This window comes from Jatropha curcas, chromosome 2, assembly GCF_041381405.1.
Source record: "Jatropha curcas cultivar XTBG-Jc1 chromosome 2, XTBG_Jcur_1.0, whole genome shotgun sequence".
NCBI classification, from domain to species: domain Eukaryota; kingdom Viridiplantae; phylum Streptophyta; class Magnoliopsida; order Malpighiales; family Euphorbiaceae; genus Jatropha; species Jatropha curcas.
The window spans coordinates 14,743,053-14,758,605 of record NC_143152.1 but is presented as its reverse complement, the minus strand read 5'-3'; the positions used below and the strand labels follow the sequence as shown (position 1 = coordinate 14,758,605).

General features: G+C 33.1%; 1 protein-coding gene across 1 annotated transcript; it reads left to right on the top strand.

The window, feature by feature from the left end:
* Positions 1–12,126: 12,126 nt before the first annotated feature.
* Positions 12,127–13,167, top strand: LOC105632416 (uncharacterized). Its single transcript, XM_012214799.1, has 3 exons — positions 12,127–12,410; positions 12,492–12,628; positions 12,752–13,167. Exons 1-3 carry the CDS (start codon positions 12,127–12,129, stop codon positions 13,165–13,167), a joined length of 837 nt encoding a protein of 278 aa, XP_012070189.1.
* Positions 13,168–15,553: the final 2,386 nt, after the last annotated feature.

Below are 15,553 nucleotides of genomic sequence, written 5' to 3'. Positions count from 1 at the left end.
AAAACTACAAAACCAATTTTCAAACAAAGCATGGTCTATCCGGCACCCCATAAGCCCACTCCCTGAGTAGCAACTCCAAAACCCTACCATCCTAATCGATGATAGAACTTCGTTCTCCTTGATGCTTATACAAATGAGTTACAAAGGTATACCTATGGATTTCAGCCTAGGTTGTAATGCCCCATTTTTTTTTTATGTCGGAAATAGTAAGTTTACCGGTTTATGAATAGTACTACCAGTCTGTGAATAGTACTACCGGTCCGGGAGTTGGTAGTATTTTGGTCCGAAAAGTTTACTATATATGTTTTATATTTTCTTTAATATTTTTGGAGTATGTATGCATGATTTTTATGGGTAGGAAGTAAGTAATGAATATTTTTGGAGAATTTAGATAATTAGTAAATAGTGAATTGTGGAGTTATAGTAATTAAGGAAATTTAAAGAATTATTTTTTTATGGAGTAAATTAGAGACTCTTGTGGAGATAAATAATATTTTGAAGGAATTTAATTGGAGAATATTTGTAGCCATTAGATTAGATTACTAGTGACTTAATCCTATCCATTCAATTTGGGCAAAAGACCAAAACACCCTTTAGTTGCTTTATTAAAGGCAACCTTCAATTATTGAGCAACCACTTTTCTCTTCTTCCTCTTCTCTTCAACGCCACTTTGCTCTCCTACTTCTCTTTGTTTTTCTTCAAATTCTATTTGCTAAATTCACCAAATTCACCCCATCCAACTTGATTTAAGTAATTAATCTTAGAGAGTGAAGCTAGAGAAGTGATATTTGGTGACAAATTTCAAGGAATTTGGTGATTTTCTTACTTGGGTCAAAGGGTGGATAGCCTTCTAATAAAGATAAGGGCAAGACCGAAGCTTGAGGAGCCTTGATTAAAGCTTTCCAAAGCTTGTTTTGAAGGTTTGTGTTCATAAACACACTTACCTTACTCAAATGCTATCATGTGCATATTTTGGAATTTTGTATGAAATGATTGATTTGTTGAACTTTGGTTGCAATAACATGCTCTTGGGTGATGTTTGATGAGTATTTAGTATGTGGTAGAACCTCTACCTTGTATCTATGTCTTTCATGTTCTTTTCATCGTTAAAGTAAGCTGAATTTGGGAAAATGTGTTATTGGGTGAGATTAAGGACTATTTTTCAATCCTTTCTACTTCCCATTTGTGTCTGACTCCTTCATAAAAGGTTTAGGTCTACTTCTTAGCTTTCCAAACCATCCTCTTGTGTCCAATTTGGAGATACATAGCTCAACTTTTGGCTGAAAAACCCAAACTGACTCTGTTATGACGGGCCACATGCATCACTGAATTGAGTGCCCATTTTGACCACTATAATGGCAAGATTATGTTCTGAGTTCTTCATGAGAGTTGTTGCATTGTGTCTTGAGACTTCTCTGATTTGGATTGATTTAATTTGAGTGTTTGGTTAAGGAGGAATTCAATAAACATTGGACTTGGTTCTGCTGAATCAGGTCTGGACTGTTGGTCTATGTTCCTAGCTTTTGTTTGCTACCTTACAGATTGATCTGTGGTGTGGTCCCTTCATAACATTTGTAGAATTTTGTCTTATCTTTCTAATGAATCTAATTTCATTCAATTTGGAGACATATAATTCAAGTTATGTCTTAAAAACCCATCAAAGGTCAAGGTTATTTTAATGCTGGAAATTTCCTATGTCTTGAATCATAGGTTTATTTGGATAAAGCTATGTAAGAATCAGGTGTGAGGAAGTTTCTCTTGATTATTTGTAGTTTTTTAGGATTTATTTGACAAAAATAAGACAAGTTTAAAAAGTATTATTGTGGATATGTTTAAATGGATATAAATGGGAAAAACTTGTTGGAAATTTCGGGAAAAAAATGTGGGAGTGGTTTAGATAATGCATGATGAGGGTTGAAATAGATACTTTGGTGCATAAGAGTTATGTTAGCATGCTTGATTGGAGAACAAAATTCCTCCCCTTGGTTTTCATTAAGAGGTTGAACCACCTTAGGGTAGTAAGGTTTACTTAATTGTTTTTTTTTATGTTATGCTCTATATATATGACATAAGGATGATTATTTTGATAACTTTCGTATGTTTAGAGTTTTTTTTTTTAAAAAAAAAAAAGATATTTAAGGTGTATGTGCTTTAATTTTGAATAAGGAAAGTATGATTTTATATGATAAGAAATTACTTATGATAAATTTCATTATGACTTTAAGAAAGTTTTAAAAGGAAAAGGAATTTATGAGAAACTTCCTATATTGGGTAATTATGTTTTCATGAGTCACTTAAGTTCTAAAGTAAGTTTACACGTATGATTTCATATGATAAGAAATTTTCTAAGTTAAGTAATTTTGTTTAGGTATGAATTTTTCACGAGTTACTGACATTCTAAATTAAGCTGACATTATGAATTTAAGAAGACTAAAGAATAAGACAAGTTTTATGAGAAGTGTTATGAATTAAGAATTAAAACGAGGATTTTGGGCTCTAATATACTTGCTGTGAGTTTGATGCGTGATTTGATTTTATGTATGATGAGCATGCTCGACATTTGATGCCATTATGATAAGAAGCTATGATCACATGCTAGGCACGTGGGTGTCTTATGTTAGGGCAGACGCGCTCTATATGTTATGAAAAATTGGCGACCTAAGGCCATTATGAATAAGTTATGAAAACCTATCTGCTTCTCTTTCTCTTAAGTGTATGTGAGCCCTTGGAAAATATTTTTAAGGCACTTAAATGAATGAGATTATATTATTTCAGTAAATCTTAGTTTCGAAATAAATGATTATGTTATCAAATGAATTTTCAAAGCATGATGTTTTGGTACATGGTTTTAAAATAAATAGTATGTGTATTGGTATAATAAATGTCCAAGTAATGAATTTATGATTTGGAAGAATTAAATTATTTATGTTGTTAATTATAAGTTTATTTGATATTTCTTTTGCTATAAATGTAAATGTATGTTCTTTTGATGAAAATTTATATTTTAAGTGTGTTGCCAATGCAACATTGGTAAGTTTGTCATTTATGAGCACCACTGAGTTTTATACTCAGCGCGTTGATTTTTATCACGCGTAAGTTGAAGTCCGTGGTTACTACTTGAAGATCAGAAGAGTAGCTTTAGAACAGAAGAAACTATTTTAGTAGTGGTAGAATTAGTTTGATGTGCTTAAGAATCATGGCATGTATAATTATTACATTTTCGGAGATTATGTTATTTGAATTATAACTTAAGAATGTAATGATAAATTAGTTTGGTGTATATATTTGGAGATAAGTATGAGATTTTATTTAATGTTTGGATATAAAATATGTTTAAGATAGTTGGTATGATTAAGAACATAAGGACTTGATATATATATATATATATATATATATATATATATATATATATATATATATATATATATATATATATATATATAATGAATGCATTTAATTGATGATCATTAAAATGCTATTAAGGGTTTCTATAGTTATGAAGGTATAGAAGTGTTGTTGTGTTGCTGTGATGATTACTGGAGTTTGCTGGGGGTTTAGAGTTTAAAATTGGGAGTGTTTTGTATTCACATGTTTGGCGAGCTCGGTTTTTAAAGGGATATTCTTACAGTATTTCTGTAGGATTTTTCTCAATCATTATAAAGAAAAAATTACTCGCTAAACTTGTAAATGCTTAATCACTTCTAATTTATAATCTGATTTTATGATTCATATGTTATGTTAGGACGGTGTCTCCGGCACTGAATGTGGCATCCACCGTCGGGTCTCTTGGGGCTGGGTGATGGGTGTTACATTTAGTGGTATCAGAGCATAGGTTGAGGCGGTTCTAGGACTATATGTGTATCAGAGCATAGGTTTATCAGAGCATAGAAATTTATTTGTTTTGAAGTGAGAGTATGAGTAATTTAAGTTAAATACATGCCATATTGGTTTGAATTGGAAACAATCAGCCATTGGAGAATGGTGTCGTGGTAAGCGGAGTATATATTGAGGTTACTACTGATGATTAATTGTTATATCATTCTGGACCATTTGAATGAATTATTCATGGAGGAAATTCTTAGACAATAATGGATAGGGATTCAATGTAGTGGTTATTGGAGATGAAATATTATTGAAGCGTTAAGGATTTGTATACTTTTCTTGAGTTGATATGAGTTCTAAATGTTATAAGTATATTTGAGATTTATTTCGAAATTGATTTGTATCCATGATATTGATAGCATGAGTGATTGTGAAAAGGTTTGTTAATTTTGAATCCATAAGAAGCATATTTTTTTTTATGTGTTGCTTATGGATAAATGATTTTACTATGAGGATTTTTCCCTTCTATTGAATACTTTGGATATAGAAAAAAAATTAAGTAAATTTTCAAGTGTGATTGTGTAAAGTTTTGATAAACGAAAATATTGTTTTTATAAATGGAAATGAATCACTTGTATAGATTCATGAACTGTGAAGTATATTGGTTTACAAATTAAACATGAAAATGACATTTATATATAATTTAAGTGTGTAAGATGAAGTGTGAACTTGTATTGTTGTGTGCACAAGAAGATATGTTAAGTTATGCATGATTAAGATTATAAGTATTAAGGTTAAGTTAAATGATGAAAGTATGCTATGTTTATTTAATACTTGTTGAATGTGAAATGCATACATAAAATGCATGAATATGTGTATATGTGCCTGTAGAAGGAGTATGGTGAGAATGAGTGTTAGTATTATCTAATAAGAGAACAAAATGATTCCGATCTAAGGACAATAGAATCTATTTAATTAGAGTATTGATTTTAGTATATGTATTTGATGAAGTTTACATGATTTTGGTTAATGGAATTTATTGTGACTATTTAGATAAGCATTTTTCTGGATAGGATATATATTAATTGGTGTATTTACATAAATGATATTTATAAGGTTTAAATGATGAATGATTTGATGTGCTTTGCTAAAATAATGGGTGATGAGTAGTTTTCATAAGAAATAATGTTAGTGGAATGAAACATTATTTAAAGCCATTTATGAGAAGTGATTTCTATTTATGAGAAATAATTACTACTTGGTGGATTAGAGTGTATTATGGTATTCATCAGCTATTTTTCAAATGTATGAATATCGGGAATAATATGAATTACTATGGTTATAAGAAAAGTAAATTGTGATTCTTAGTCAGAAATAAATTGCTTTAATCTTGATGTGCCTAATAGTGGATCTTGTATGAATTGTGACACCTTATGGTTTAATATGGTATAATTAAGAATTAAATTCAATGAGATTTAGTCTTTTGATGTTTAAAGTATTTGTTGAATTCTAGATGTTATGTAAGTTATAAAGAAGGATTTTTGTGTAATGAGAGATTCTATGATTCGAGAAAAAGTAAATGACTCCTATAAAGAAATGAAGAGAATTATGTTATATAAATATTGGACCATGACAGTTAAGTGAATTAATGAATGACATCGGATATGGAGAGATAGTTGTCCAACTATTGAATTGATTTTATACCAATAAATTAGATAAGTAAGAATGGATCTAGTCATGTTATTGTATGAATATTAAGAAAAGAATCAATTACGAAAAGGTGAAGGAGTATGAATTAGTATGATTTAAATGAGATGATAGTCAATATTTAGCGTTTTGACAAATTAGGAATCATGGTTATTAAGATTTGATGGAAATAGAAATAATGATGTATTACAAGATAAGAATTTTTATACTTTGGGATTTCATGAATATGTAAAAATTGTGGTTCGTGTTGATCTCACTATGCTTATATGAGAATAAATTCTAAGCCAAAATGATCAAGAGTTTATAAGTGATCATTGTTACGATAGAAAAGATTGGTTAATAGTTAATAGAAGTATTTATGAGTCATGGAAGATTTATGGATTTATGTGAGATATCTATGATTAAAACAAAAAGTGGAATTGCTATGACTTAGTGAATTCTAATTGGATGGAACTATCAAATCATGGATAAATGGTCAAGTTAGGATAATCTATATGACACATTGCATGATTGGCATAATTTTGTGATTGTGTACGACTACTTTTATGTATTGCGATTTGAACCTTTGGTTTTATTTTCTCAACAGTGGAACTTGCAAGTATGCATGTATGAATATATGTATATATGTATGCTTTACGAGAATTTACGTTATGCAAATCTTTGAATATGATATTTAAATGAAATGCCTTGATATGTATATGATATGACGATATGTTTGGTATGGGAGTTATATAAGTGATTAGATTGAGTGCTAGATAGAATAAGAGACGTTTATGGCTTTTTCTTATAAGGGAATTTAAGAGGATATTAAGGATCTAATCGGTATGTATGCAAAAAAAGTTTATGCTATAATTATGAGATTAAAATTTTTAAATATGGAATGGTTAAATTTGCTATTATGGATGTTCATTTGAAAGAATCACGTATAGAATATAAGGATAACAAGTGTTAGGCGATTAAGGAAGAATAAATTAAGTCGGAAAAATATTATGAGATTTGTAATTGCTTAATTCAAGTGAATTTCAAGGACGAAATTCTTTAAGGGGGGTAGAACTGTAATGCCCCATTTTTTTTTATGTCGGAAATAGTAAGTTTACCGGTTTATGAATAGTACCACCAGTCTGTGAATAGTACTACCGGTCCGGGAGTCGGTAGTATTTTGGTCTGAAAAATTTACTATATATGCTTTATATTTTCTTTAATAATTTTGGAGTATGTATGCATGATTTTTATGGGTAGGAAGTAAGTAATGAATATTTTTGGAGAATTTAGATAATTAGTGAATAGTGAATTGTGGAGTTATAGTAATTAAGGAAATTTAAAGAATTATTTTTTTATGGAGTAAATTAGAGACTTTTGTGGAGATAAATAATATTTTGAAGGAATTTAATTGGAGAATATTTGTAGCCATTAGATTAGATTACTAGTGACTTAATCATATCCATTCAATTTGGGCAAAAGACCAAAACACTCTTTAGTTGCTTTATTAAAGGCAACCTTCAATTATTGAGCAACCACTTTTCTCTTCTTCCTCTTCTCTTCAACGCCACTTTGCTCTCCTACTTCTCTTTGTTTTTCTTCAAATTCTATTTGCTAAATTCACCAAATTCACCCCATCCAACTTAATTTAAGTAATTAATCTTAGAGAGTGAAGCTAGAGAAGTGATATTTGGTGACAAATTTCAAGGACTTTGGTGATTTTCCTACTTGGGTCAAAGGGTGGATAGCCTTCTAATAAAGATAAGGGCAAGACCAAAGCTTGAGGAGCCTTGATTAAAGCTTTCCAAAGCTTGTTTAGAAGGTTCGTGTTCATAAACACACTTACCTTACTCAAATGCTATCATGTGTATATTTTGGAATTTTGTATGAAATAATTGATTTGTTGAACTTTGGTTGCAATAACATGCTCTTGGGTGATGTTTGATGAGTATTTAGTATGTGGTAGAACCTCTACCTTGTATCTATGTCTTTCATGTTCTTTCATGGTTAAAGTAAGCTGAATTTGGGAAAAGGTGTTATTGGGTGAGATTAAGGACTATTTTTCGATCCTTTCTACTTCCCATTTGTGTCTGAGTCCTCCATAAACGTTTTAGGTCTACTTCTTAGCTTTCCAACCCATCCTCTTGTGTCCAATTTGGAGATACATAACTCAACTTATGGCTGAAACACCTAAACTGACTCTGTTATGACGGGCCACATGCATCACTGAATTGAGTGCCCATTTTGACCACTATAATGGCAAGATTATGTTCTGAGTTCTTCATGAGAGTTGTTACACTGTTTCTTGAGACTTCTCTGGTTTTGGATTGATTTAATTTGAGTGTTTGGTTAAGGAGTAATTCAATAAACATTGGACTTGGTTCTGCTGAATCAGGTCTGGACTGTTGGTCTGTGTTCCTAGCTTTTGTTTGCTACCTTACAGATTGATCTGTGCTGTGGTTCCTTCATAACATTTGTAGAATTTTGTCTTAGATTTCTAATGAATCAAATTTCATTCAATTTGGAGACATATAATTCAAGTTATGTCTTAAAAACCCATCAAAGGTCAAGGTTATTTTAATGCTGGAAATTTCCTATGTCTTGAATCATAGGTTTATTTGGATAAAGGTATGTAAGAATCAGGTGTGAGGAAGTTTCTCTTGATTATTTTTAGTTTTTTAGGATTTATTTGACAAAAATAAGACAAGTTTAAAAAGTATTATTGTGGATATGTTTAAATGAATATAAATGGGAAAAACTTGTTGGAAATTTCGGGAAAAAAATGTGGGAGTGGTTTAGATAATGCATTATGAGGGTTGAAATGGATACTTTGGTGCATAAGAGTTATGTTAGCATGCTTGATTGGAGAAGGAAATTCCTCCCCTTGGTTTTCATTAAGAGGTTGAACCACCTTAGGGTAGTAAGGTTTACTTAATTGTTTTTTTTTTTATGTTCTGCTGTATATATATGACATAAGTATGATTATTTTGATAACTTTTGTATGTTTATAATTTTTTTTTTTTAAAAAAAAAAGATATTTAAGGTGTATGTGCTTTAATTTTGAATAAGGAAAGTATGATTTTATATGATAAGAAATTACTTATGATAAATTTTATTATGACTTTAAGAAAGTTTTAAAAAGAAAAAGAATTTATGAGAAACTTCCTCTATCGAGTAATTATGTTTTCATGAGTCACTTAAGTTCTAAAGTAAGTTTACATGTATGATTTCATATGATAAGAAATTTTCTAAGTTAAGTAATTTTGTTTAGGTATGAATTTTTCACGAGTTACTGACATTCTAAAGTAAGCTGACATTATGAATTTAAGAAGACTAAAGCATAAGACAAGTTTTATGAGAAGTGTTATGAATTAAGAATTAAAACAAGGATTTTGGGCTCTAATATACTTGGTGTGAATTTGATGCGTGATTTGATTTTATGTATGATGAGCATGCTCAGCATTTGATGCCATTATGATAAGAAGCTATGATCATATGCTAGGCACGTGGGTGTCTTATGTTAGGGCAGACGCGCTCTATATGTTATGAAAAAGTTGGCGACCTAAGGCCATTATGAATAAGTTATGAAAACCTATCTGCTTCTCTTTCTCTTAAGTGTATGCGAGCCCTTGGAAAATATTTTTAAGGCACTTAAATGAATGAGATTATATTATTTCAGTAAATCTTAGTTTCGAAATAAATGATTATGTTATCAAATGAATTTTCAAAGCATGATGTTTCGGTACATGGTTTTAAAATAAATAGTATGTGTATTGGTATAATAAATGTCCAAGTAATGAATTTATGATTTGAAAGAATTAAATTATTTATGTTGTTAATTATAAGTTTATTTGATATTTCTTTTGCTATAAATGTAAATGTATGTTCTTTTGATGAAAATTTATATTTTAAGTGTGTTGCCAGTGCAACATTGGTAAGTTTGTCATTTATGAGCACCACTGAGTTTTATACTCAGCGCGTTGATTTTTATCACGCGTAAGTTGAAGTCCGTGGTTGCTACTTGAAGATCAGAAGAGTAGCTTTAGAACAGAAGAGACTATTTTAGTAGTGGTAGAATTAGTTTGATGTGCTTAAGAATCATGGCATGTATAATTATTACATTTTCGGAGATTATGTTATTTGAATTATAACTTAAGAATGTAATGATAAATTAGTTTGGTGTATATATTTGGAGATAAGTATGAAATTTTATTTAATGTTTGGATATAAAATATGTTTAAGATAGTTGGTATGATTAAGAACATAAGGACTTGATGATTAAGAACATAAGGATTTTATTTAGAGTTATGAAGGTATAGAAGTGTTGTTGTGTTGCTGTGATGATTACTGGAGTTTGCTGGGGGTTTAGAGTTTAAAATTGGGAGTGTTTTTTATTCACATGTTTGGCGAGCTCGGTTTTTAAAGGGATATTCTTACAGTATTTCTGTAGGATTTTTCTCAATCATTATAAAGAAAAAATTACTCGCTAAACTTATAAATGATTAATCACTTCTAATTAATAATTTGATTTTATGATTCATATTTTATGTTAGGACAGTGTCTCCGGCACCGAATGTGGCATCCACAGTCGGGTCTCTTGGGGCTGGGCGGTGGGTGTTACATAGGTAGCGGGACCCTAACCAAACTGACTAGTCGAGACTTAGGGGAATGTGTCGCACGACCTAGAATCCTCAATAAACAATGCTAGAGTCGGGCTCTCCTTTGAATTACGCACTTTTCAATCATTTATGCTTTGTCTATAATTGCCATGCATTATAAGTATGCTCATGCATTGATGAACTAACACTCATGCAAAATGTTGATTTTTGATTTCTTAATTATGAGCCAAACCGTTGATTTATTTCAAAAGAAGCTGAAAACCTAGTCCCTAAACCCAATGATTTGAAACTAGTGCATTTTATCCTAAAAGCAAACTGAAATTGGAGTCCATCATGGGGTTTTTTCCTTAGTTTTTCCCGAAAACAGAAACAAATTAAGGTGGCGATTCCATCATATCACACACTCGTCAAAGTGCTCCAAAGAGCCAATTTAACACACCTAAGCGCTAAATCGAGCCATAATTAATCTATCCTAATCAAATAGAAGGAACTGTAAGGAGTTCCCCCCATTTTCCATGACGAACCGACCAATGGGCCCATCTTGATAGACTCCGTCCTTCAAATCTTTCCCATGGCACTCGGAAGGGGGCTTACAATTCTGGACCAGATATGGCCATTATGAGTTTTTAGTTATGCCTTTTGGGTTGACTAGTGCTCCAGCTGCTTTTATAGACTTGATGAATAGAGTCTTTCATCACTATCTGAATTAGTTTGTAGTGGTTTTCATTGATGATATCTTAGTTTATTCTAAGACTAAGGATGAGCATGATAGGCACTTGAGGATAGTTTTGCAAACTCTGAGAGATAAGCAGTTGTATGCCAAGTTCAATAAGTGTGAGTTCTGGCTTAGCAAGGTAGCTTTTCTAGGCATGTGGTTTCAGCTGATGGTATTTGAGTTGATCCGAAGAAGATAAAGGCAGTCCTTGATTGGACGCCGCCTAAGAATGCTATAGAGATTCTGAGTTTCTTGGGCTTGGCTGGGTATTATAGAAGATTTGTCAAAGGTTTTTCTCTTCTTGCTACTCCTTTGACAAAGTTGTTGCACAAGAATGTCAAGTTTGAGTGATCTGATAAATGTGAAGCTATCTTTGAGAAGTTAAAGGGTATGCTTAGTGAGGCTCCTATCCTTACACAACCGGTTTCTAGTAAAGACTATGTGGTTTTCAGTGATGCTTCACTTAATGGTCTTGGTTGTGCGCTTATGCAAGAGGGTAAGGTAGTTACTTATGCTTCTAGGTAGCTTAAGCCTCATGAGAAGAATTATCCCACTCATGCTTAGAGCTTGCTACTATTGTGTTTGCTCTGAAGATATGGAGGCATTATCTATATGGTGGGAAGTGTTTCATCTACACAAATCATAAGAGCTTGAAGTATCTGCCTACACAGAAAGAGTTGAATCTAAGACAGAGGAAATGGATTGAGCTGCTTAAGCATTATGACTGTGTGATTGATTACCATCCGGGTAAGGCTAACTTAGTTGCTGATGCTTTGAGTAGGAAGTCCATGTTTGCTTTGAGGGCTAAGTTTGCTATTATGTAATTGTGCAATGACGGTTCCACTGTGACAAAATTAAGGGTTAGACCGAATTTGGTTCAATAGGTTAGAGATGCTCAGAGTTCAAATGATCAGATTGCTGAATGGTAGAAGTTGACTTTAGAGGGTAAGAAGAAGAGATTTTAGATTAAGGATGATGGTTACTTATATTTTAAGGATCATATTTGTGTGCCTAAGATTCCTGAGTTGAGACAGATGATTCTTGATGAGGCTCATGTTAGTTCTTATGCAATGCGTCCGGGGAGTACTAAGATCTATCATGATCTTAGAGAGTTCCATTGGTGGTTGGAGTCCGGTGTGACATTGAGGGTCCTGTGAAAGTGAGAAAATTCTTCTTTAGTGTGAGTATAAAATAAAACACTAAAAGATGTCATCCAGTAGCAATTTTTTAGGAATTGGTCCTCCAATGTTTAATGGAGAAAATTACCATATATGGGTAATTAAAATGAAAGCTTATTTGAAAGCTTTGAATTTGTGGGAAGTTATAGAAGATGGAGTAAATCCAACACCTCTTGGTCCTGATCTAACATTAGCTCAAATAAAGAATTTTGAAGAGCAAAAGGCCAAGAAGCCAAGGGTATTGATATGTTTACATTGGGGTTTATCAAAAACTATATTCACAAGAATCATGGCTTGTGAAACTCCAAAACAGGCCTGGGATAAGCTAAAGGAGGAGTTTGAAGGTAGTGATAGAATGAAAATAGTTAAGCTTCTCACTCTAAAAAGGGAGTTTGAGGTGCTTAGAATGAAAGAAAGTTAAACAGTGAAGGAGTATGCTACTAATTTGCTAGAGTTGGTGAATAAAATCAGGTTGTTGGGGGATGAATTTCCAAATTTTAAAGTTGTGGAAAAGATTTTAATCAGTCTACCAACTAGATTTGAACCTAAAGTATCTGCTATTGAAGAATCATGTGATCTTAGGACTTTGTCAGTTGCTGAGCTTATTAGTAAGTTACAAGCTTAGGAACAAAGGTCTAACTTCAGAGATGAAAATGCAAGTGAAGGAGCTTTTCAAGCCAAGTAAAGGGAAAGACAACCATTAGAAGATATGTTTAGTTCAAAAACTTCAGACAAAGGAAAAGCTATCATAAGAGAAGGAAGAACAAGTGAGTTTCCACCCTGCAACTTTTGTAAAAAGCCAAACCATTTAGAGAAGGATTGCTGGACAAAGGACAAATCAAAGGTACAATGTAGGTTTTGCAAGAAATTTGGGCAGTTTGAGCAATTTTTCAAGGCCAAGCAAAATCAAACAAAGAATCAGAATCAGCAGCAGAATCAACAAAAACCTAACTACACTAATGAACATGAGGAGAATGAGACCGAAAATGTGTTCGTGGCTTCTCAAGTCACAAGAGATGCCAGTCAAGAAACTTGGTATATTGATAGTGCTTATACTAGTCACATGGCCAAAGAGGAGAGCATGTTCAATAAACTAGATAGATCAATTAACACCAAAGTGAAACTTGGAAATGGTCAAATTCTTTAGGCTTAGGGAAAGGGCTCAGTCGTTGTGCAAACGAAGGATGGTGTGAAACTCATTCATAATATTTTATTCATACCTTCCTTAGCTCAAAATATGTTGAGTATTGCTCAGATGATTACAAATGGTTATTCAGTAAACTTTAAGGGCCAACATTACAACATTTATGATAAAGGGAAAATACTTATTTTGTCCCTGAGATTTTACAAAATTAATCAACTCATCCTCGTATTTTTGACTATTAGGTATTTAGTCTTCGAGATTCAGTTTCGTCTCATTAAAATGGTCCTTCAGTTTCAAATCAGATATTTATTCCGCTAAATGAGATTAAAACGAACGAGAGAGGAGGTAGAGTTGTTTTAAAAAGACAAACTGTAGACGCTCAAATTTTGCCCCTAAAATGTTCAGTGATGCTGTATCGTTTTTTGTATAAAATTGGATTGGGATTCTTGATCATCTCGGTTTTTAGACCAATGGTCCGTGGCTAAAATTATCTATGCGTTTAACCATTTTTACTTTTCAGGTTACCAGGTGTTACGCGATAAATCGGGCTCGAGAAGTGCGTTGGGCTCTCTCGGCACACTTTTCGGTGCACCATCTCATTCTACGTGCCACCAGTCTAATTTGGTAAAAGTGGGCCCAGCCTTACTGCGGGTCCCATCAATGGCATTTTTGAGACGTCAGCCTTAAATGGGGCCACCTCACCCTCAAATGCTATAAATAGACATTGAGGGATGAGCAAAGGGAGGATTTTTTTTGGATAGCGTAAGAAAACTCTTGAAATTTTAAAACTCATTCTAAGAAATCAAAGGAAACCATTGTTTCCCTTTGTTCTAAGGTTGTGATCCATTGATTTTTTTTTTTTATAAAAAACTCTTAAGCATATTTTAGAAATCTTAAAAACTCATACTTTAATCTTGAATCTCGAACTATTGGATCAAGGACCATAGAGTTGGATTTCTTCATCCATTTTTGAACTAATCTTCAAAAGAAATCTTCGAAGGTAATTTTTGAGAACCTTAAATTTATTTCTTTATTCTTTTCTTTTCCTTTTCTGTGTTTTAAACACTTGTTCTGGGTCTGGTTATGATGGAAACTTAGGATCAACCACAAAGGAGTTTCTGTGCCTCTATGGCACGTGGTCTAAGCTAGTGGCGCAAGCCACTACATGTGGCGTGCGCCACAAGCCTGTGGCTCGTGCCACATGAGCCCAGATTCCCCAGTTTTTGCCTTGCTCATGCCAAAAGCTTTCCTGATTTGGGAAAGGCCTTGCGCCATTACTTGTAGCACATGCATAAGCATGTGTGTGAGCCCCCTTTCGAGCGCTATGGGAAAGATCTGAAAGACGAAGTCAATCCAGTTTGGCCCATTGGTCGGTTCATGACAGAAACTGGGAGGAACTCCTTATGGTTCCTTTGGTTTGATTTAGATCGATTATGGCTTGGTTTAGCGCTTAAGTAAAGTCGGGTTGGCTCTTTGGAGTTGCCACCTTAGTTTGTTTTTGTTTTCGGGGAAAGACTAAGGGAAAAACCCCGTGATGGACTCCATTTCCACATTGCCTTTGGATAAAATGCACTAGCCTCAAATCATTAGGTTTGGGGGCTAGGTTTTCAGCTTCTTTCGAATGAATCAACAGTTTGGGTCATAATTAAGAAATCAAAAATCAGCGTTTTGCATGAATGTCAGTTTATCGATGCATGAACATACTAATAATGCATGGCGATTATAGACGAAGCATCAAAAAGCATAAATGATGGAAAAAATGTGTAATTCGGAGGGGAGCTCGACTCTAGCCTCATTTATTAAGGATGCTAGGTCATACGACATAATCCCCTAAGTCCTGACTAGTTAGTTTGTTCAGGGACCCGCTACCTAGGCTGAAATCTAAAGGCATGCCTTCGTACCTCGTTTGTATGAGGATTAGGATGAATGAAGTTCTACCATCAATTATGATGGTAGGGTTTTGAAGGTGCCACTCGGGGAGTGGGCTTATGGAGGGCCAAACAGACCGAGTTTGGCAGTATATAAGGTGTCGGATGGACTAAGCTTAACTGATAAAGATTTGAGTTTAGTGATTATACCCTCGTGCTTGTAACTCGACCGGATCGGAGCTCCACGTTGGAAATCGACCAAAGAGGTCGAGTCTCTCTCCAAATAAGTTAAGGTAGGGCGCGAGGACCTGAATTATATTTTTATATATACTAGTGTTAATTAATGAATTTTAAATTAATTCTTAAATTAATTAATAACAAATTAATTAACTAATAGCTTTGGTCTAAGGAAGACCAAAGTGTAAGTGAAAGTCGAAACAATGAACTTTTGAGTACCGAGACAGGATTTAACTCAACTAAGGAAGAAGAGCAAGGTTGGACTATATTGCCTTAGAATTGCA